This window comes from Bufo bufo, chromosome 1 (genome assembly GCF_905171765.1).
Source record: "Bufo bufo chromosome 1, aBufBuf1.1, whole genome shotgun sequence".
In the NCBI taxonomy this organism is placed as follows: Eukaryota; Metazoa; Chordata; class Amphibia; order Anura; family Bufonidae; genus Bufo; species Bufo bufo.
The window spans coordinates 423,458,861-423,483,418 of record NC_053389.1 but is presented as its reverse complement, the minus strand read 5'-3'; the positions used below and the strand labels follow the sequence as shown (position 1 = coordinate 423,483,418).

At 41.8% G+C, this 24,558-nt stretch overlaps 1 protein-coding gene across 4 annotated transcripts in view; it reads right to left on the bottom strand.

The window, feature by feature from the left end:
• ABLIM3 (actin binding LIM protein family member 3) overlaps positions 1-24,558 on the bottom strand; it is a 236,793-nt gene that overhangs the window by 38,441 nt on the left and 173,794 nt on the right. For all 4 annotated transcript variants that reach the window (XM_040406441.1, XM_040406436.1, XM_040406445.1 and 1 more), the window contains exons 4-8: positions 19,057-19,169; positions 13,999-14,125; positions 7,413-7,506; positions 5,200-5,287; positions 2,054-2,112 (exon numbers count right to left, since the gene is read on the bottom strand). In XM_040406441.1, the coding sequence (XP_040262375.1) occupies positions 2,054-2,112; positions 5,200-5,287; positions 7,413-7,506; positions 13,999-14,125; positions 19,057-19,169 (481 nt within the window). The remainder of the gene's footprint in view (positions 1-2,053; positions 2,113-5,199; positions 5,288-7,412; positions 7,507-13,998; positions 14,126-19,056; positions 19,170-24,558) is intronic.

The window sequence follows — 24,558 nt, the reverse complement described above, 5'->3', positions numbered from 1 at the left end:
AACATGATCAGAATCCAAAACCAAACACATAACAAGAATGAAATGCGGTCTAACGTTCTTTTCTAGTTCTCCTCTGGTGTCCTTGGGACTTGTAAGTAGAATGTGGTTTCTACTTCTGAATTCATAGTCATCCTTAATAATAAAATAATTGTTCGCTTGGCCCAGTCATGAATCTGTTTATTCTAATTTCATTTTGGTTTTAACAAACTGGAAAAAAAAAAACGTTGGTCTCTGGAGGAGGAAAACCAAAGGTTTGTAAAGATTTCTTATGTAAGGGAGGATGCAGCCTTCTGATACTTGCATAGATGGGGAGTACACATCCAGGCTGCAGCATCCTTCACCTAGACCAATATTGCTGCAGCAGAAAATAGAGCCTGGAAGGCCAGAAAGTGTCCTTCATCACTGTCCTTCTTCCCATCCTGTTTTGTTGTGTCATCCTACAATCTGCTTATATGTGCAGTTAATACTGAGAGGGTAATGTTTCTATTGTACACGTCTATAGGGTTTCACTATACGCTTCCTTCCTGTTTCTGACTTTGCTGAAATAAATGCACCTCTTCAGTTCTGTTGCACGGCAGAAATTGCTGTCTATGGTCATTTTAGAGAAACAGGACACAAGCAGGACATATAAACTGTGTGAAAGTATGGAAAGAGTCAGTGAAGAGAGTCTAAACACAGAACATTTTCACATCTCATTGAAAAGATTTTTTACAATTTTTTTTATGAACTATGGCCTCTTATTGAACAGTCTGTGAACTTCCAACTCCAACACTCCCATGAAGTAATCTTCTGTCATGTAAATTTTGCAGTTGAACACAGTGACATCCAAGAGCGACCATGTCTGGAACTGTAACTTGGTCCATTAAGTGAACTGGACTGTACTAGTACTAGACACGGCTACATCCATATGGAGGGGACTTCGTCATTCTTCAGACTGATGGTGGTGCCAGACATGTGATCTCACAGATCATACACTGATGACCTTTACAGTTTTTGTTCCAATTAATTCCCTTGCCTTATTAATGGATGTCTTGAAGGATAAGTCCCCCCATATATTAGCCAGAGCATAGAGACAACATAGCCATCAATTTGTTGGAATGGCCTGTGTTATATTACTTTTCCCTGGCAGCTTGCTTTAGAGAAGTGAGAATGAGTCATTTTTGGCCCTTATTCAAAAATTGCATGCCCCTATTGCCCCTGTTTTGGATTCTGATCATGCTGATCAATTCGTAGCCGTGGTGTTAACCAAAACCAGTAGAAAATAATTTGCTGTCTTCATTTCAGGATGACTTCAGTTTCTCACATCCTAAGGCTAGTGTTTAGACTAAATATGTATAGGTTTAAGCTGAACATACAAACTACATTAATCTGGGGCAAACCTGTTGATTTTAAAAGGAACATCCAATCACCTAATGTGTATGTGGGCCTATCAACTGCCCCCCGATGGCAGATGGCAGAAAAGAGAGGGATTCATCAGTTTGGATTCCAACTTGCCCGATCCCTTTGTTCTTAAAGGTCCAATAGACATTTGCAGACATTCAACAAATGTAGGTTGAACCTGGAATTTTGCTGGGATCGGACAATCACCTAATGGGTGAAGGGATGTCTTCCAGGAGATAAACTGCCACATGTCACCTCTTACGCCTCTCTTCCCGTAAAAAGCCCAGTAGGTCAAGCCATTTATGTGTATGGGGAGTTTGGGAAGAATAGCTATCAGTTGAATGAAAGTGTTGAAGGCGTATGGGTAACTAAAGGGAGAGGTCTGGCTGTGAGTTACTCAATTCAAAACACATGCACACTCAGCTAAGCAGAGTAAGCATGGGGGGGGGGGGGGGGCAACAGCTGTCTAATGTATATCGCCAGCCATAGGCTTTAGCATATTAAGTCTAGACCTGGGTGGTTGAAGAAATAACAGTAAAGAACAAAACAATGTAAATGTCTTTTCATATTATTATTACTTTATTTTTTTTACTAAAAAGGTCATAATTAGTAAAATATTTGTCGCCTTAAAAAAGTGAACATTTTCAATTTTGCCAGTATATAGTCCACTCACTTTTAGCTTCTTCTCTGCACGGGCTGCTTGCTTACAGATTGGATGCCATACTTCAGAGCCTAGAGAAACCAGAGATTGCTACTTAATAGGAATAACGCCACATAATTAAAAGTCATTTATTAAAAGGTTAAAAAAAAGAACATCTAAGAAATGAGATGACAGCAAATGAGAAGAAGTGGAACGTACAATCAGACGCTGCTCTCCGCTCTATCCTTGATCCACACACTGAAAACACATTTCCACAGATCACTGGTACTTAATGGGATATTCGGTACACACAGCAGTATTTGAAGGTCACCTTCAGCATGACTGAGGCTCTCTTGGGAATCCTTGATAATAGCTCTGTCTGAATTCTTTGTTCTTCTGGCACTCAAGGCAAGATGGGGATTTACATTTCTACAAAGCACTGAGGGAATACGGTGCACTGCAACTGCCGTACAGTAAAAGGTGCTGCAGTAGGTTTTATAAATATGAAAGCAGAGTTAATAGAAATCTGGCATACATCACAGCCAGCAGATGGAGGGAATGTGGGGTGCAGCCAAAGGTGACCAACCCACGCCAGAGTATAGGGAATTCTGAATGATAAGCAGATTTATAGAGCAGCTTTCAGACTAGAGCGCTATAACACATGTTATGGCCACTTTTAGGACAATAGCTCATTACGTTGGTGTTATCAGCAGTTCTTAAAGAATGCATTCTTAAATTCATTTAGCGTATTAACTTATGTAACAAAATGCTAAACTGGGCAAGCAAAAGTGAGAAATTAAACTTTACAGCACAATATTCCAAATAATACGACATCATTGAATTCAATGAGGACCAGAAGAGGGCGCCAAAGATACCTCTTCCAATGAGAGCTAGGGCTGGGAAATTATGTGAGGTGATGTAATCTGAAATATATTGCTGAACACGAGGTCTGCCGTTAAAGGGAATGTGCACCTTTGTGCACAATATTATAGATTTTAACAGGTCATAGAGAGGACTCCAGAAGCAGGGACAACCACCGATCACTAGAGCAGAGGGGTATGCAGCCATCTCAGTACCATGCCTTATTGTGGTCTCTATGTCGTGTCTCTCTCTCTCTCTCTCTCTCTCTCTCTCTCTCATATATATATATATATATAATGTTTATACAGTGCATTTGGAAAGTCTTCAGACCCTTTCATTTTTTTCACATTTTGTTATATTGCGGGCTTGTGCTAATTAAATTTTCCACTCAATACCCCATAACGAGAAAGTGAAAACGTAATTTTACAAATTTTTGCTAATTCACTAAAATGAAAAGCTGAAATTTCATATGGACATGAGTAATCAGACCCTTTGCCATGACACTTGAAATGTAAATCTAGTGGCCTCACGTTTCTCATGATAATCTTTGAGATGTTTCTGTACCTTGATTGGAGTTCACCTGTCGTAGATTTAGTTCACTGGACATTATTTATTAAGCCAACCCTATATCTATATAAGATCTCACATCTAACAATGCATATCAGAGTAGGTTCAGACTGGCCCACAGAGGAACAGGTGAATCCCCCAGTGGGCCCCCAAGCAAGGTCAGCCCCAAGACTACCCAGTTTGTTACAGAAGCATCGGTTGGCTAAGATGTCAGAGGTATGCCAGACAGTATCCTCTTTCCTCAGGGACCTGCCCAGTTGAAGCCGCTGCAGGGACCCTATAATCAGTTACCTTGTAGCATCTTGCTGCTGCTGCCGCCCTGTAAGCAGGTAATATTTTAATGTAGCTGTACTTTGGGCCCCCAGAATTATTTTTTACTGGAAGTTTGGAACAACCAGGAATCTTGCTAGAGCTGACTGCCCCACCAAACTAAGTAAGGGAGGTGACCAAGAACCCAATGGTCTCTATGGCTGAGCTCCAAAGATCCTACGTGCAGATGGAAGAAAAATCCAGAAGGTCAAGCATCAATGAAGCATTCCACCAATCTGGGCTTTATAGCAGAGTGGCCAGAAAGAAGCATCTCCTCCGTAAAAGACACATGATTTTTTTTAAAGCACCTAATGGACTCTCAGACTGTGAGAAACAATATTCTCTGGTCTGATTAAACCAAGATTGAACTTTTTGGCCTTAATTCATGTTTAGAGGAAATCAGGCACTGCCCAATACCATCCCTACAATGAAGCATGGCGGTGGCAGTATCATGCTGTGGGGGTGTTTTTCAGCAGCTGGGAAGGGAGACTGGTCAGAGTTGAGGGAAAAGCTAAGTGGAGCAAAGTACAGAGATATTCTTAATGAAAACCCCATCCAACAAGACAATGACCCTAAGCACATAGCCAAAACAACACAGGAGTGGCTTAGGGATACCTGTGTGAATGTCATTGAGTGGGCCAGCCAGAGCCCTGACTTAAACCCAATTGAACATCTCTACCATCCTACCCGAGCTTCAGAGCATCTGTAGAAAGGAATGGCAGAAAATCCCCAAATCTAGGTGTGCAAACCTTGTGGCATTATACCTAAGAAGACTGGAGTCGGTAATCGCTACCAAAAGTGTCTGAATACTTATGTCAATGCAATTTTTTAATTTTTTCAATCTAGTAACCCCTGGTAAATGTATTCAACATTATCATTTACATCTTTATTGTGCAAATTATTTTCATAAAATTTACACCACAGCATTTTTTCATCACCACTTTTCCTTAATGGCTTGAGCTCCATAGCGTTGCTCATGGGCTGTGGTAAAACTGTCCTCTTGTGTCCAAGTGACCAATGCAAAAAATCCAAAAGCCACATTTTTTTTGCAAAGAGCACAAGGCCACTTGCAGCTGAAGCTGAAAACATGGGGGCCGCACTATAGTTGCAGCACTCCCACAGTTTTTCCATTACTCAGAGGTGACGTTATTTTGCTGTAGAGCCCTATTTAGGGGCACACTGGCCATAGAACAAACAGGGAAATTTCCCTGTGGGCCGATGCCGAGGAGGCCGCCCAAGTTCTCTCTGCAGGTGACCGTGTACATAATGAGGTATCAGGGGTAATTAATGCTGTGAAAATCATCTATTCATGTACCCGGCTAGCCCTCCTGAAATGAGCTAGGCCTAAATGAGAACAAAAATGTATGGAGATTTATTACAAAAATACTGGAACATGTATTTAAAGCCAATATAAATCAATGGCTGAGTTTAACACGCCTTACCTGTCAGGTACATTTCTTCCCCTTCTGAAAACATTTGCTGGCATCGTACACACCGGGCACATGTGGGGTGATAATGCTTGCCACCTGCCTAGAGAGTAAAAGATACCAATTTAATTTTATCAGTTTTTATTGAAGAGACCCGGCAGGTGTATGGAGACTTATTTTTCACGCAATGTTCCATGGGAAAAAAAAAAAGCCAATTAGTTCATGCCAGCCAAGCCTGAGACTCCTCCAAAAGGGAGAGTGACCCATCTGTGGTAAGATGTTTCAGGGTTATTCCCATAATCATTACAAAACAGCATACTGGTTGGTTGGACGTGATGCCTTAAGGTCACTTTACATAAGCTGATTTTCGGTCAGATGACCGCTAACAAGTGTTCATAGTAACGCTATTTAGCCATTATCTGGCGGTCTAAAGGTGCCGCTGATTACCCAATGAATGAGCAAAATGCTCATTCATTAGGTAGTCACATCTTTCATGCGGACACCTAAATTGTCGTTTGCCAGCACCGCATTGTGGGGTCTAAACCGCCTCTGCTGCCAAGAAACAATGAGTCTGTATGGGGACAAGTTATGGCATTAGTGATCACTCCTCCCCATACTGGGGAGGAGATCACTGAATGAAAATGCTGTGGTCTCCTTCACTGACGAGCAGGGGCTTGCTGGGAAAGACTACTTCCTTCCCAAGAATTGCCTGCTGAATTGTCCCGTGTAAAGGTACCTCTAGTAGTTCATGTCAGTCAATTTCATCCAGCAAACTAGTACCCTGCTCAATACTGATGAGAGACAAGAACCCTGAAACATGAGCTAATTTACATACAATTTGGTGTTAAAAACAACATCCTAAAAGCACAAATTAAAGGGGTTATGCAGGAAAAGATATTTATACCTTATCATCAGATCTGCGGGGGGTGCGACACCTGGAACCCCTGCCGATCAGCTGTTAGCAGAGGCCTTGAGCGCTGCAGCCTCTTCTAGGCCTTTAGGCCAGTGACATCACTGTACATTGGTCACACGGCCTAGTTGCAGCTCCGCCATATTCAACTCAAATGGGCTGAGCTGCAGTACCAAGCACTGCCACTATACGTACGATGTACGGCGCTGTCCTTGAAAAGCTGCTGGGAGCGTGCATCGCTCACTAGAGCCTCCCTGAGTACAGTTATTAACTGCAGAGGCTGATCGGTGGATATCCGGGACTTGGACCCCGCTAGTGTTGAGCGAAGTATTGAAAAACTCGATTTGGCTGCTTCGCCCGAATTTTACAAAAAAGCGCAAGTAGTGGGTGCAATGACAGGGAGCGGCAATTGCGCCGCCCCCCGTCATTGTACCCCTCAGATGCCGCGTTCATAGCTGATCGCGGCAATAATACAGTGTAAAATAATTTTAAAAAATCATACTTACCTCTTCTGTTTGCGTGCGAAAAGCTGTCCGCTACCATCTTGATTGAAGATCTAGCGTGAAATCTCGCGTTGCCCGAGCACGGGATTTCATGCGAGATCTTCAATCACGATGGTGGCGGCCAGCTCTTCGCACTTAAACAGAGGAGGTAAGTATGTTTTTCTTTTTTTTTTCTTTACCGCCATTCAGAAAAATAGATTCTCTACCATGAAGCATGAGGAAATTTGGCTTCGCAGCAAATTGAATTGTTCCTGGACTTTCATTTGCTCAACAATAGACACTGCTGATGAGATAATGATGATCTATTTTGAGGATAAGTCATCATTATCTTTAACCCCTTTAACACTGTAACTGAATCCAACTACAATCTGTAAAAAGGCCAAAATGGTCTCAGTAGGGTTCCCAGTGGTTAAGCCCTCAGAGATCAGACATGGCTGTCTTATCTGATTGCTACTCCTTTAATGATTATTGTGTGAACACAGACAAGTCCCACCTAGATCAGTGCAATAAGGACATCATTGTAGACCAGGACATGCCGTAATTATCTCATAGTCTAGTAATAGAAACAACTGCAAAGTGAAAGAGGGCTTGGTGAAGATTTTAATTTCTGGTCGACAAGAGTGTCAATCAAAACAAGGCCACATGCCTTTTGGCAGTGAAGTGAATGGCCACTACTGATGGCTGCATAGCATTGTGAAGCCCAAGGATGACATTTCATCCAGCACACATCCAGCTCATTACACGTCAGGATCAGTTACTGTAGACTCTTCAGCTGCACTAAGTGGCTCGGCTTTGGCCTGTCATAACTCTCATACCTCCAGGACTCTGCCGCTGATGTATTTGTTGCAAGTTTCACATTTAATCCCAAACTGAGCGTGGTAATCGGACTCACAGTAAGGCACGCCGTCTCTGCAAGACAAGGAAGCAGTATATGGTAGAAAAGGTCAAATTACCTACTGCGACGAGGGGACACACAACTAGGGGCAGCTTGACATCTGATAACATTGCTAAAGGGGACAATTCTGTGTGCCCTTTTCTTCTTAAGCACACTCAGCATCCAGAACCAATGCTGCACACAGTACAATACTAGCATCGAGGTGATCTTTTATTAGTTACTGCATTTGCCAGTGATCCTGTTAAGGCCTCTTTCACACTACGTATTGGCTATTTCAGTGTTTTGCGGTCCGTTTTTCACGGATCCGTTGTTCCGTTTTTTTGTTTCCGTTTCATTTTTCCATTCCGTTTTTCCGTATAGCATATACAGTATACAGTAATTACATAGAAAAAATTGGGCTGGGCATAACATTTTCAATAGATGGTTCCGCAAAAATGGAACGGATACGACATATGGATGCATTTTCGTATGTGTGCCGTTTTTTTTTGCGGACCCATTGACTTGAATGGAGCCACAGAACGTGATTTGCGGGCAATAATAGGACGTGTTCTATCTATCAATGGAACGGAAAAATGGAAATACGGAAACGGAATGCATACGTATACGGACCGCAAAAAAACGGCCCGCAAAACGAAAAAAAAAAACGGTAGTGTGAAAGAGGCCTAAAAGGTATAACATACTGACATATTAAAGGGGTTTTTTCTCCTTATTTCTTTGACCTGCTCACTGAGATGGCCGCACATGCTCAGTTTCATCCTTCAACTGGCTCCTGAGCTGTGAAAGGGAGAGCATGGACACGCCCCCTGAGCGGCAGCAGAAAAGACACACCCCCTGAGCTGTCAGCTGGATATAAATTTAGTAGAGCAATGAATGGGGAGATCTCTGGATCCATGTGAGGTACAGGGCTGGTTCTAGCTTTGTTAGAAAGAGATTGTTATGTACTATATGGTGTCTGATTTTCATTTTTACATTATTCATGGGATAACCCCTTTAACTATTAGAAAACCAGATGAGCCACATTCTAAATATATGTTGATAAACTTATTTGCGAGAAAACAGATATGGTAATCTGGTTACGGTCACACTCTAATCTGAGATATTCATTACGGCTGGGTTATTAACATGACAGCTCTCTCAAATTAGTGATTGTATAATGATATTTGATTGCAGTTCTGTAAGGCACTGCTCGAGCACAGATACTTGAAGGGTCCCCTACACCTTTACAGCAGTGTTCTGCAATCTAGCAGAGCTGACACTGTGGTCATCTTCATTCTTGTGATATCACTGACCTTGACACTCTATACATTGTTCAATCCAGACAATGCAATCCAAAAGGTGCCCTCAATAGGTGTCAGCTGAACACATGGTCACGAGCCATATATACAGCTATATCACCCGTGCAGCCTGTAAACACAGACAGCATTGGCAGTGCGGGTGAGTATGTGATTTTTATTATTTTATGACATTTAGCGGGTCTAGAAAGATTTTAAAATAAGTTGGACAATCCCTTAAAATATTAGAGCACAATAAGTACATATTGGTTCATGTACAGTACAGACCAAAAGTTTGGACACACCTTCTCATTCAAAGAGTTTTCTTTATTTTCATGACTATGAAAATTGTAGATTCACACTGAAGGCATCAAAACTATAAATTAACACATGCGGAATTATATACATAACAAACAAGTGTGAAACAACTGAAAATATGTCATATTCTAGGTTCTTCAAAGTAGCCACCTTTTGCTTTGATTACTGCTTTGCACACTCTTGGCATTCTCTTGATGAGCTTCAAGAGGTAGTCCCCTGAAATGGTTTTCACTTCACAGGTGTGCCCTGTCAGGTTTAATAAGTGGGATTTCTTGCCTTATAAATGGGGTTGGGACCATCAGTTGCGTTGAGGAGAAGTCAGGTGGATACACAGCTGATAGTCCTACTGAATAGACTGTTAGAATTTGTATTATGGCAAGAAAAAAGCAGCTAAGTAAAGAAAAACGAGTGGCCATCATTACTTTAAGAAATGAAGGTCAGTCAGTCAGCCGAAAAATTGGGAAAACTTTGAAAGTAAGGGCTATTCGACCATGAAGGAGAGTGATGGGGTGCTGCGCCAGATGACCTGGCCTCCACAGTCACTGGACCTGAACCCAATCGAGATGGTTTGGGGTGAGCTGGACCGCAGAGTGAAGGCAAAAGGGCCAACAAGTGCTAAGCATCTCTGGGAACTCCTTCAAGACTGTTGGAAGACCATTTCAGGGGACCATCTTTTGAAGCTCATCAAGAGAATGCCAAGAGTGTGCAAAGCAGTAATCAAAGCAAAAGGTGGCTACTTTGAAGAACCTAGAATATGACATATTTTCAGTTGTTTTACACTTGTTTGTTATGTATATAATTCCACATGTGTTAATTCATAGTTTTGAGGCCTTCATAGTCATGAAAATAAAGAAAACTCTTTGAATGAGAAGGTGTGTCCAAACTTTTGGTCTGTACTGTATGTATGCAAATACTGTACCCCATTTCACATGATCTGTAATATGGCACCATTTACATTAGTGTACCTTTAGGCAAAAATAAAAGCTGGACTCTGCTTAAGACTCCTTTATGTACCGTAACTGTGTGCAGACTTTCTGTAATACATTCAGCTACACTTATCGCACCCAGATAGAAATGTCGGAGTGCTGCAAAACTCAGCCTGTAGTTATGTCTCAGGCAAATATGTAAATGATTACAGTTGTGGTCTCATTATACACTGGGTCTTGTCACAAGAGGGCATAAAAGTGCTTTCCCCAGCTGCTCTATGAAAGGCTCCCAGAGGCTACTTTTCGGTAATGTGCCTCTTAGTGAGAGATCTTGACTGCTAGACATGCCTCTATGACACACTCAAAGACATTTTGCCCAGTTAACAGACTTTCAGAGGAGGTGCATCATTGGACTAAGAGAAGCAGGATGGTCATTTCTACGAATTGCCTGCCCTCTAAGCCATTCTGACCTAGCTATTAGGATGTGTTTGAAGCAGTGTGCACACATGGCGAACAGGCTCCGGATAGCCCAAACAGACCATCAATAGACAGGATTGTTTGATATGCTGACAAGCAAGAGCAGTTCACACAGTTTCATTACATGTCCATACAGACACCGGTGGCACCTTCATTACACACCTCTATCTCTGCCTGGATCTTCTCCAGGCACTTAGGAGAAGGAAATTTCGTAAATGGAGCCCATTACAAGTTTTGCCATTGACAGCCAGCTACTGTCATCTTCATTTTCAGTGGTTTAGTGAACAAGAAACCTGGATTGCTATGGACCAGAACCATATTGTTTTTAGAGATTAATCCAAGATCTGTTTGAGATCTGACGATAATGGAGTATGGAAGCCTCATAGTGAGTAATTCAACCCTGCCTTTGCTACTGTGTGACACATTGCCCCAGCTGCTTGTGTGATGATCTGGAGAGTCATCGCATATGACGGTCGGTCACCCCTAGTAGTGATACGAGGGACCCTAGCAGCTCAGGGATATGTGCAGAACATCCTGTGGCCACATATGTTGGCTCTCATGGCAGAGCTTTCAACTGCCATTTATCAGCAGGATAAGGGTCCATTCACACGTCCGCATAAAAGGGTCCGCATCCGTTCGGCAATTTTGCGGAATGGCTGAGGACCCATTCAGCTCAGCTGTGTGCTGTCCGCATCTGCACTTCTGTTCAGCGGCCCCGCAAAAAAATAGAGCATGTCCTATTCCTGGCTGCAGTCACGGACAAGAATAGGCATTTCTATCATAGTGCCGGCCATGTGCGGTCCACAAAATGCGAAACGCACATGGCTGATATCCATGTTTTGCGGATCCGCAAATTTCCGGACCGCAAAACAGTTACGCGCGTGTGAATGGACCCTTATGCTCACCCACAAACAGCAAGGGTTTTTCAGGAATGTCCACCAGATTGCAACACTTCCTTGGCCTGCGGGATCATCAGATTTATTGCCAATGAAACAATTATAGAACTAACTGGGATGACAGCTTTAACAACCTATAAGTGTGCAGGATTTACAGTCCGAACTGCAACATCTGTGGGCAAATGTGCTGCAGGATACAATACTGAACCTGCATGTCTCCATTTCTAATCATACCTCATTTACATCCAGGCACAACAGGGTACTAGAGCCTCCTTTCAATTGTACAGTTTTCCCCCAATAAATGTATCCTATCACTCTAATATTATAATCACGTATACAGTATACATCATCATTACAGTCACACACAGAAAGTTTCATTTAATTCCAACAAATTCTTCTTAGTGTGCTATTTTTGCTGTCGATGAGTGTATTTGTGCTTTAGACTTCTGCCACCAGTTTCTAGAATAAGAAGTATGGACTGACAGCTACCATTGGCGGTCACATTAGCTTATGATTGTAAGTTTTTATTAGTGTATGGTACAGTAAGATGGAGACGGCCTCAGTAGAAGCTTCTGCATATACTCTCAACGTGTGAAGTGCAATATGCGAATAGGATGCTAGTGGTCACCATAAAACACAGATTTTAAGTGAACTTTACAGTTACCTTATGTATTCAACAAGTAAATCCTTGTTATGTGTTATTCTTCAAAAATCCAATAAGGGCATTTTCCAATCTAAAGCCGGGTATACATAGGGCACTATCCAGTTTAAAGCCGGCTATACCCGGCGCACTATCCAGTCTAAAACTGGCCATACACTGGTAACGTTCCAATCTTATGGCGGGCATACATCGGGCACTATCAAATCTAAGGCTAGCCATACCCAGGACGCTATCCAATCTAAAGCCGGGTATACATAGGGCACTATCCAGTTTAAAGCCAGCTATACCCAGCGCACTATCCAGTCTAAAACTGGCCATACACAGGGCATTATTCAATCAAAGGCTAACCATACACAGGGCACTATTGATTCTAAAACTGGCCATACACAGGGCATTATTCAATCTAAAGCTACCCATACACAGGGCACTATGCAATTTAAAGTCAACCATACACTGGTAACATTCCATTCTTATGGCGGGCATACATCGGGCACTATCAAATCTAAGGCTAACCCTACAATGGATGCTATCAAATCTAAAGCCAGCCATACAGTGGTCAATATCCAATGTAAAGCTAGCCAGACACAGTGCACTATTCAATCCAAACCCGGGCATAAATAGAGTACCATCCAATCTAAAGCTGGCCATAGACAGGGTGCTATCCAATCTAAAGCTGGCCATACACCAGGCACTATCCAATCTAAAACCAGCCATACACAGAAGATAAGTATCACCTGGAATGTGGTCATTCACTTGTACGTTAGATCATTCATACAAACTATCCGATCATCAACAGACCAGACAAAACTGGCAGATGAAGGGGATGATTAAAAAAATATAAGCCAACAGATTGGCCTTGCGCACAGTGGCAAGGGATCGCCTGTTACTGACCGATCATAAGAGGGCACTATCCAATCTAAAGCTAGCCATACATAGGGTAGGTTCCATTCTAAAGCCAGCAAAACATAAGGTACTATACAATTTAGAGCTAGTCATACATAGGGCACTGCCCAATCTAAAGTTGGCTATAAACAGAGCGCTATCCAATCTGAAACTTGCCATACAGCGGGCACTATTCTATCTAAAGCTGGCCAATCGCTTGTACGTTGGATCATTCATATAAACTATCCGATCATCAACATACCAGACTAAACTGGCAGATGAAAGGGATATTTCAACTAAAATGTGATCATGCCATGTGCAACTTCAGCCATCAAAGTAATAAATACCCAAGCTATTAGTCTGCTGCTGGCCATCATGTTCATGTATCATTTTCAAATGATGGTTGGCTAAAATGGTGAAATTTTTTTTTTCGGCCAACCTTTATCTTATGTGTATGCCACATTCCTGTCTTAAACATACATAATATATATCTTGCATTTATCTCATGTATAAGATATACAGTATCTTGCAATTTTTACGCTTGTTCTTATCTAGGCGGACAAAGAATATTTCCTATCTTGAGAAAAATATACTTTTTCTACATGACTAACCTTTGGTTAGGATAACTTTTTGCCTGCCCAAATGGGTTGCATACAGCTAGTCATGCAAGAAACTGAAATATCATATTCTATTTCTGAAGGTAACAGTAAAATATAAATAATATCCAGCTTGATTTCTTGAATGTATGGGTCCAAAGCCTGAGACTGAGCAAAAGAGGGTCTGATGACAACATTTCCTTTTCAGATTCCTGTCAGATGCAGGTTTGTCATGAAGAACTTGCTTGGAAATCAATAAATGTACATTCTACCTGGCTTGACTGAGTCAAAATGGGTCATGCCATCATCAGAATCTCTTAGTTCTACAGCTTGATGCTTCGGGCTTTAACCCATCTGTTTTTTCTCTCAGATTTAATATATGTTAACAGACTTTTTACAAATGTATTTTTATAGGTCTTTTTTATGTTCTGAGGTTGTAAAACATCTGTCTCTGCTTTCACGCGCTGATCATTACTCACTTGCTGATATACTCCCCGGTCAGGATGATGCCACATGTCTGACACTTGAAGCAGCTGACGTGCCACTGTTTCTCCAGTGCCAGTAGTGACTGGCCATGTTTGATCTCTTCCTTACACCCGGCACAATCTGTATGTTTAAAAGCAAATGAAATCGTGATGCAAAAACATCCCTTTAAAAGTGTCTTAGGTTTACAGTAGAAACTAGGGTTGATTAATGACCATACCTTGAACGACACTATCATGCAAGCTTTAATAATTAACATTAGAAAAGCCATCTCTTAGAAATGTGCTTTCTAATGCAGTATTTTTGGCTACTGGCAGACCATTGACAGTGATGTATTGTCCTTTCACTGCTTGCTCCCAAATTGTAAAGCGAAGTGATAACAAATGATTCAAATTAATGCTTTATCTGCCCTGCATTAATACAGTGAATTCTAGCTATACACCCAGCAAAAGAAAAATATATTCTGGCCAGAATGTGTTTTCCAGATGGAAATAATGTAGCTTTCCAGAAGGTACAGATACCGATTGCTCATTGAGCCACACAATATTTTTGGGATCTGCTTCTCCTGCAGAAACACAAATCTCTCTGACATGGATATGAAGTGTTGTTTCTCCACTCCCTTCTGCTAGAAGACAAATATGTTCTCAAGGCTGAATGCCCCGAGGTTTTCTCTTTCCAATTCCAGCCAGGCAATGAGAAATTCCATGTATCTAGCAGTCATGCAAACATCAGAGATCAGGTTACATGTGAAGCTTCTGCTCTCTGAAACAGATTTCTGTTCAAAGTTTTCGGCGGACATTTATCAAGACTGGCATTCCCATATGCCAGTCTTGATCCTCTGTGCGCTGGAGTAAGATGCGCCAACCAGGGCCGGTAACTCACGTCAGTTTCTGGCACAAGTTATAATAAATCGGGCGGGCCTCTCCTGCTAAGCCAAGTCTCTTTAGAAAAATGCTGTGATACTGCAAAAGCCACAAATATAGAGCAAATATGGCATGTGCCATAATTTGCGACTTTTTTTAATGCCACTATAGTGTCTTAAACATTTTTACGCATGATTTTTGTGGTCAAGAGAATGTATAGAGAAGGGTTATTAATACATCCCACTGATTTGAGTGGGATTTTGCCCTTTTGTGTCCCATAATGCATATGTTTTCATTTGTTGTTATTGGAATTGTTTTAAAACTTGAGATTGTGGATACAAAAATTGATACTTTTGTCACCTGTCACATCTATTCCATCCCATGTGAAAGTGACCAAAAACACATGACAGCGGATGACAGCTGAAAGTAAGAAGAATAATAAATTCTGCATTTTTTTTTGCATTGTTTTGGCTTTCAGCAAAAATATATACAGTACTGTGTGAAACTTTTAGGCAGGCGTGGAAAAAATGCTGCCAAGTAAGGCTACTTTCACATTAGCGTTCTTTGCAGATCCGTCATGCACCATAATACAACCGCATGCGTTGTATTATGTCTTCTATAGCCATGACGGATCAGTCATGAACAGCACTGAAAGTCAACGAGGGACGGATCCATTTTCTATTGTGTCAAAAAAAACGGATCTGTCCCCATTGACTTACATTGTGTGCCAGGATGGATCCATCTTGCTTCGCACCACATCGCAGACAGAAAAACGCTGCACGCAGCGTTTTGGTTTCGCCTCCAAAGCGGATTGGTGACTGAACGGAGGCAAACTGATGCATTCTGAGCGGATCCTTTTCCATTCACAATGCATTAGGGCAAAACTGATCCGTTTTGGACCGCTTGTGGGAGCCCATGACGGATCTCAGAAACGGAAAGCCAAAACGCGAGTGTGAAAGTAGCCTAAGAATGCTTTTAAAAATAGAAGTATTAAAAGTTAATTTTTATCAATTAACAAAATGCAAAGTGTATGAAGAAAAGAGTTATGTAAATCAATAATGCTGTGACCACCCTTTGCCTTAAAACATACAGCCAATATTATTAAGAACCAGCTTGAGTGTAAAGAAGAACAATGAATCCTAATCTCAGTATCATCAAGTATGTCTGGGATCATATGAAGAGACAGAAAGATTTGAGCAATCCTACATCCACAGATACAGGTGGTATCTGTGGTTCTCAAAGATGTTTGGAACAACATCCCTGACAAGTTCCTTTAAAAACTGTGTGCAAGTGTGAAGGCAAAGGGTGCTTGCTCCAAGTATTGATGTGATCTTAGATTTCTCCTTTCTTCATTCACTTTACATTTTGTTAATTGATAAAAATAAACTAACACTTCTATTCTTGAAAGCATTCTTCTTTGCAGCATTTTTACACACCTGCCTAAAACTTTTGCACATTACTATATATATATATATATATAGGAAGATACAAAAGTTCAGGGCAGCACACCTGATGAAACAGCTAGTAACAAGGTGTGCCAGCGGTATTGCACCTAACCAAGGTGATAATCGATAAAAAATGAATACACCGCAGCACTTCCAATAGGTGAAAATAGTGGGATCCTTTTATTCACCCATGCAACGTTTCGGTCCACTTGCTGGGACCATTTTCATGGGTGAATAAAAGGATCCCACTATTTTCACCTATTGGAAGTGCTACGGTGTATTCATTATATATATATATATATGTAGTGAAACCTTTGAGAGAACAACCACCCACAATTATATTGAAAAGTGGTCTTCTAGAGTTGTGGTCTTCTCAAGGAATAGGTATCTCCACTCACTAAGTACATCAAATAAATCAGTTGACAAGGGGTAAGATACTGTATACTTATCTATGACATTCTCAAATCTCGCACATTGAGAAGAACCATACATACACTTGTACTTCTGGAACATAAGAAGAACTGACCTTGGATCACTGACCCACAGAAAGTTCAGTCCAGTATTAGTCATCACTCTAGTATTTTAGCTTCATATTAATTGACTATTATTATATTTGTTTCTAAGTCTAAAGACTCTCATCATAACTTCTTTTGATCAGTATCAGTATATTTTGATGGTTCCCATTAAAACGGCGTAGTTAAAGGGGTTGTCCGGGCTTCTAATATTGATGACCTATCCTCAGGATTTCTAGAAAACAGAAAAACTGTCTTTTCTGAGTAAAAAAAACTACATTATGTGAAAAAAGATAATATTAGATGTCTAAGTCAGTGTGTACAACAGTAGGTGTCATCTTTATGTTCCTGGCTGCTATAACCTTATGTGGTGAAGGTGCCACTAGGTGTGATGTGACTGCTGTCCATGGTCCTGATTTTGTTGCCCATCCACTTCAGCCTTATACTGGACAGAGAGGTTTATTGAACACCTTAATGAGATCTCTGTAAGAGAGTGCAGTGGTCATTTCGTCAACACTATGTACCCTCACCTTCTTTACACATTCCAATAGTTTCGATATAAAATAATTGCAGTGAATGAAGGGTAATGGTAGAGGTCTAGAGGCCTTACTGATTGGCCTTAACCTGTTGTAATATACAAATTCTGATGATCTTTGTCATTTAATTGTTAAAGGGGTTCTCCGGGTTCAGAGCTGAACCTGGACAAACCTCCATTTTCACCTAGGCAGCCTCCCTGACTTGAGCATCGGAGCAGTTCATGCTCCGATGTTCTCCATTGCCCTGCGCTAAATTAAGCAGGGCAAATGCTCTTTTGTTTACAATAACACACTGCCGGGCGGAAGCTTCCGCCCAGCAGTGTGTTCGGTGACGTCACCAGCTCTGATGGGTGGGCTTTAGCGCTGCCCTAGCCATTTTACTGGCTAGAGCAGTGCTAAAGCCCGCCCATCAGTGCCGGTGATGTCACCAGGCTCCCTGAGCAGCCGGAAGAAGAGGCTTCAGCTCGCTTGCAAGAGACCTGGTACGTCACCGAGTATAAGAAAACAGTCACTTTCAGCTAAGAATTTCCTATATGAAAACGGGGCTTCAGAAATATGTGGCAAAGGTAGGACATGTATGTATGTATTATGTATGTCACTCTAGTACTATTACACCAATGTCCCCACTTCTAGACAACCCCTTTAATGTGTTCATCCTAAAACTCTGTAGTCCTCAATATATGACAGGACATGGCCCCAAATAACTATCTAAGGCTACTTTCACACTGGCGTTTTGGCTTTCCGTTTGTAAGATCCATTCAGGGCTCTCACAAGTGGTCCAAAACGGATCAGTCATATGTTTCTCCTTTTTGAACTAGGAAATACATCATATTCATGTTATTATATCATTGATTGACATCGCTTATATACTCATGCAATTATAATGGTGATTGATACCCTAATTTGCACTGTTTAAAGCTTGTAATGCCTTTACAACCAAAATGGATCAGTTTTGCCCTTAATGCATTCTGAATGGATAAGGATCCGCTCAGAATGCATCAGTTTGGCTCAGTTTGGCTCCGTTCCGCCTCCAGTCCACTTTGGAGGCGGACACCAAAATGCTGCTTGCAACGTTTTGATGTCCGCCTGATGATGCGGAGGCAAACGGATCCTGACACACAATGTAAGTCAATGGGGACGGACACAATCTGACACAATCTGGCACAATAGAAAAAGTATCCTTCCCCTATTGACTTTCAATGGTGTTCAAGCCGGATCCGTTTTGGCTATGTTAAAGATAATACAAACGGATCCGTTCTGAACAGATGCATGCGGTTGTATTATCTGAATGGATGCGTTTGTGCAGATCCATGACGGATCCACACCAAACGTGAGTGTGAAAGTAGCTAATTGCGGCTGGCACCCCCATAGAACTGCCTATTCTTGTCCACTATTGCGGACAAGAATAGGGCATGTTCTATTTTTTTCCGAAGCCAAGGACCGGAAGTTCGGGGCCGCGCTCCGGAAATGCGGATGTGGACAGCACACTGTGTGCTGTCCACATTCATTCCTGCCCTATAGAGAATGAATAGGTCCACACCCGTTCCAGATAATTGCGGAATGGGTGCGGACACATTCTACGGACGTCTGAATGGAGCCTAAAGCTTACTGCTGAGGTTTCTGCTACTGGAAATGCTGTGTAAGTGAAGCATTACATCACATCCAAAGGTACGAATAATATTTGAGTGAGGTACTCACGGCTTGGTCCATGGATCTTGATTGGCTTGTCACTTACTAAGGACTGGGAACAATTCTGGCAAACACAGTCTTTACCTCTGAAGGTGACCTTATCTCCAATAGGAAAAGGTTTCCTGCAAGAGAAAAATTACTTTGTATGAATATATATATATATATATATATATATATATACTCTGTATATTGAATATGAATTTCTGTTGTCACAGGTCCTTTAATCTTCGCCTCAATGACATACACACAGATTTAAACCAGGTTTCCATAACAGCCTAGCAATTTTTCTTCACTATTATAGGGAAATTGTTGATGTCATTGTTACAGGGACACTGTGGATGCCAGTGTTATGGGGGCATTAGTAACATAGTAACATAGTTCATAAGGCCGAAAAAAGACATTTGTCCATCCAGTTCGGCCTGTTATCCTGCAAGTTGATCCAGAGGAAGGCAAAAAACCCTGTGAGGTAGAAGCCAATTTTCTCCACTTTAGGGGAATAAAAATTTCTTCCCGACTCCAATCAGAATAACTCCCTGGATCAACGACCCCTCTCTAGTAGCTATAGCCTGTAATATTATTACGCTCTAGAAACACATCCAGGCCCCTCTTGAATTCCTTTATTGTACTCACCATCACCACCTCCTCAGGCAGAGAGTTCCATAGTCTCACTGCTCTTACCGTAAAGAATCCTCTTCTATGTTTGTGTACAAACCTTCTTTCCTCCAGACGCAGAGGATGTCCCCTCGTCACAGTCACAGTCCTGGGGATAAATAGCTGATGGGATAGATCTCTGTACTGACCCCTGATATATTTATACATATTAATTAGATCTCCCCTCAGTCGTCTTTTTTCTAAAGTGAATAACCCTAATTTTGATAATCTTTCAGGGTACTGTAGTTGCCCCATTCCAGTTATTACTTTAGTTGCCCTCCTCTGAACCCTCTCTAGCTCTGCTATGTCTGCCTTGTTTACAGGAGCCCAGAACTGTACACAGTACTCCATGTGTGGTCTGACTAGCGATTTGTAAAGTGGTAGGACTATGTTCATATCACGGGAATCTATGCCCCTTTTGATGCAACCCATTATCTTGTTGGCCTTGGCAGCAGCTGCCTGACACTGGTTTTTGCTGTTTAGTTTGCTGTTTATTAAAATTCCTAGATCCTTTTCCATGTCAGTGTTACCGAGTGTTTTACCATTTAGTATGTACGGGTGACTTGCATTTTTCCTTCCCATGTGCATAACTTTACATTTATCAGTGTTAAACCTCATCTGCCACTTATCTGCCCAAGCCTCCAATCTATCCAGATCCCTCTGTAGTAGTATACTGTCCTCTTCAGTGTAAATTACTTTACACAGTTTAGTGTCATCTGCGAAAATTGATACTTTACTATGCAAGCCTTCTACAAGATCATTAATAAATATATTGAAGAGAATAGGGCCCAATACTGACCCCTGAGGTACCCCACTAGTGACAGTGACCCAATCTGAGTATGTACCGTTAATAACCACCCTCTGTTTTCTATCACTCAGCCAGTTACTTACCCACATACAGATGTTTTCTCCCAGTCCGAGCATTCTCATTTTATATACTAACCTTTTATGCGGTACAGTGTCAAATGCTTTGGAGAAGTCCAGATATACGACATCCATTGATTCGCCGCTGTCAAGTCTAGAACTTACCTCCTCATAGAAACTGATTAAATTAGTTTGACATGACCGATCCCTCACAAAGCCATGCTGATATGGCGTTATTTGCTTATTTCCGTTGAGATGCTCTAATATAGCATCTCTCAGAAAACCTTCAAACAGTTTACCCACAACAGATGTTAAACTTACCGGCCTATAGTTTCCAGGCTCTGTTTTTGGCCCCTTTTTGAATATTGGCACCACATATGCCACGCGCCAATCCTGTGGGACATTCCCTGTCAGTATAGAGTCTGCAAATATCAGAAATAAGGGTCTGGCTATGACATTACTTAATTCCTTTAGGATACGGGGGTGTATGCCATCCGGTCCTGGCGATTTGTCTATTTTAATCTTTTTAAGCCGCTGTGGCTTAAAAAGTGGATGTCAATGTTATGGGGGCACTGTGGATGTCAATGTTATGGGGGCACTGTGGATGTCAATGTTATGGGGGCACTGTGGATGTCACTGTTCTCATTACTGTTATGGGTCACTGTTATTGTCACTTATTGGAGCACTGTAGATGTCACTGTTTTGGGGGCACTGTGAATGTCACTGTTATGGGGCTCATTGTACGTTACTGTTATGGGGGATCTGTGTCTGATACTGTTATAGAGGCACCGTGGATGTCTTTACTTTGCAGGCATTGTGGATGTCACTGTTATGGGGCCACTATGGATATCCCTGCTATGGGAGCACTCTGGATGTCACTGTTATGGGGATGGGTACTGTGCATGTCACTGTTATGGGAACATTGTGGATGTCACTGTTCTCATTACAGTTATTGGTCACTATGGACGTCGCTGTTATGGGGCACTGTGGATGTCGCTGATATGGGAGCACTTTGGATGTCACTGTTATGGGTCTCAGTGGATATCACTGTGGCGGTTACTGTTATGGGAGCACTGTGGATTTCACTTATGAGGGCTCTGTGCATGATACTGTTATGGCGGTACTGTGTATGTCACTGTTATGGGGGTGCTCTGCATGTCACTGTTATGGGACACTGTGGCTGTTACTGTTATAGCAGCGCTATGTATCTCACTGTTATGGGGGTTTTCTGCATTAGAGATGGCCTTGCGGTTCGCTCGGCGGTCGTTTCTCGGCGAACTTTGCTCGTTTGCGATTCTCCGAACATGAGAACATATGGCGATGTTTGCATGCGCCATATTCTTTTGCATTGCGCCGAACTATGACACATGACACATCCATCAGGTGGGATACTACAGCCAATTGAGATGTTTCAGCACATGGACATACCCCCACCCTATAACAGAACTCAATCTGGCAGCCATTTAACATTCTGTGTTTTGCCAGTGTAGGGAGAAGTTGCTTTGTGGAGCAGGGACAGACTGTTAAGGACACCAAACGCTAGCTAATAGGGCCACAAAAGTCCTTTTAAGGACTGGTATAGGTGTGCCATCGATAGGTGTGATATACTGAGGGGTGTGATATACACTGCTCAAAAAAATAAAGGGAACACTTAAACAACACAATGTAACTCCAAGTCAATCACACTTCTGTGAAATCAAACTGTCCACTTAGGAAGCAACACTGAGTGATAATCAATTTCACATGCTGTTGTGCAAATGGGATAGACAACAGGTGGAAATTATAGGCAATTAGCAAGACACCCCCAATAAAGGAGTGGTTCTGCAGGTGGTAACCACAGACCACTTCTGATCCCTGTGACTGATCTACAGTTGTGTTCAAAATAATAGCAGAGTGTTTAAAAAAGTGAATAAAACTCAAAATCCTTCTAATAGCTTTTATTTCCATACACACAAATGCATTGGGAACACTACACATTCTATTCCAAATCAAAACATGAAGAAAAATCTATCAAATTTGTGTTGTTCCTCTAAAAAAATTGAAGAAAAGTGAATATTAGACTGTTAAAAAAAATAGCAGTATTTGTATTCTTCTTTACAAACTCAAACATTCACTATATAAACTGAAATATTTTTGAAGATTTTGCTTTCCTTTGAATCACTTAACTAATATTTAGTTGTATAACCACTGTTTCTGAGAACTGCTGTACATTTGTGTTGCATGGAGTCAACCAACTTCTGGCACCTGTGAACAGGTATTCCAGCCCAGGATGATTGGACTACATTCCACAGTTCTTCTCTATTTCTTGGTTTTGCCTCAGAAACTGCATTTTTTATGTCACCCACAAGTTTTCTATTGGATTAAGATCCGGGGATTGGGCTGACCACTCCATAATGTCAATCTTGTTGGTCTAGAACCAAGATGTTGCACGTTTACTGGTGTGTTTGGGGTCGTTGTCTTGTTGGAACACCCATTTCAAGGGCATTTCCTCTTCAGCATAAGGCAACATGACCTCTTCAAGTATTCTGATGAATTCAAACTGATCCATGATCCCTGGTATGCCATAAATAGGCCCAACACCGTAGTATGAGAAACATCCCCATAAGATGCTTGCGCCACCATGCTTCACTGTCTTCACAGTGTACTGTGGCTTTAATTCAGTCTTTGGGGGTCGTCTGACAAACTGTCTCCGGCAACTAGACCCAAAAACAACAATCTTACTTTCATCAGTCCACAAAATGTCTCTTTTGGCCAATCAATGTGCTCTTTGGCAAATTGTAACCTCTTCAGCACGTCTTTTTTTCAACAGTGGGACTTTGCGGGGGCTTCTTGCAGATAGCTTGGCTTCACATAGGCGTCTTCTAATTGTAACAGTACTCACAGGTAACTTTAGACCTTCTTTGATCTTCCTGGAGCTGATTGTTCCTTGCCATTTTGGCTATTCTTCTATCCATTTGAATGGTAGTTTTTCCGCTTTCTTCCACGTCTTTCAGGTTTTGCTTGCCATTTTAAAGCATTTGCGATCATTTTAGCTTTAGGTTTGAAGATGTGTTGGTCATTTCAGATATGAGATCATTCTTGCAGCCAACCCATTGAGAGCCGCCCTCCTGATCCAGCCTCAGGGAATGCCTAGACCGACAGCTGTCCGACTACATCGGGTTAACAGCCGATGTGGACACTCTGAAAAGTGAGGAACCTCTGGACTACTGGGTGTGCAGGCTTGACCTGTGGCCAGAGCTGGCACAATTTGCCATGGAACTTTTGGCTTGCCCCTCGTCGAGTGTCCTGTCCGAAAGGACGCTCAGCGCAGCAGGGGGGATCGTGACCGATAAGCGCACTCGCCTAGCTCACAACAGTGTGGACTACCTCACATTTCTAAAAATTAATGAGGCATGGATCTCGGAGGAATTCAACACCTGTGACGACCACGTGTAATAGAATTTCGTCATGCCAGCCAACACATATCGGCCATAACCTAGAATAAAGAATGGTCCTTGTCTTATGTATATACAGCTGCATAAAAGGCCTTTTCTGTCAGGTGAATGCCTAATTTTTGGGGCCTCTACTCCAGTGGCCTACAGTAAAAATTTTATCCAGTGACCGCCTAATGTACCTCCAGCCACATGATCACTTGTTCTTTTCTGTCAGGTGAATGCCTAATTTTTGGGGCCTGTACTGGCCTACAGTAAAATTGTTATCCACTGACCGTCTAATATACCTCCAGCCACATAATCACTTGTTCTTTTCTGTCAGGTGAATGCCTAAATTTTGGGGCCTGTACTCCTGTGGCCCAAAATAAAATTTTCTAGGCTCCAGCAGGGCCCATTTTTGAGAGTTTCCCTTTAAGACGCATAAAAATTGCCCCTGATTAAAATACATATTTTTTGGGGGAATTTTTGACATTGATCCCCCTCTGGTATGTCATTGTCCATGTTGTGGGACTATTTGTGCACTTTTAGTAAGTATTTGGTGGCTGCAAATATGACCTGAAGGTTT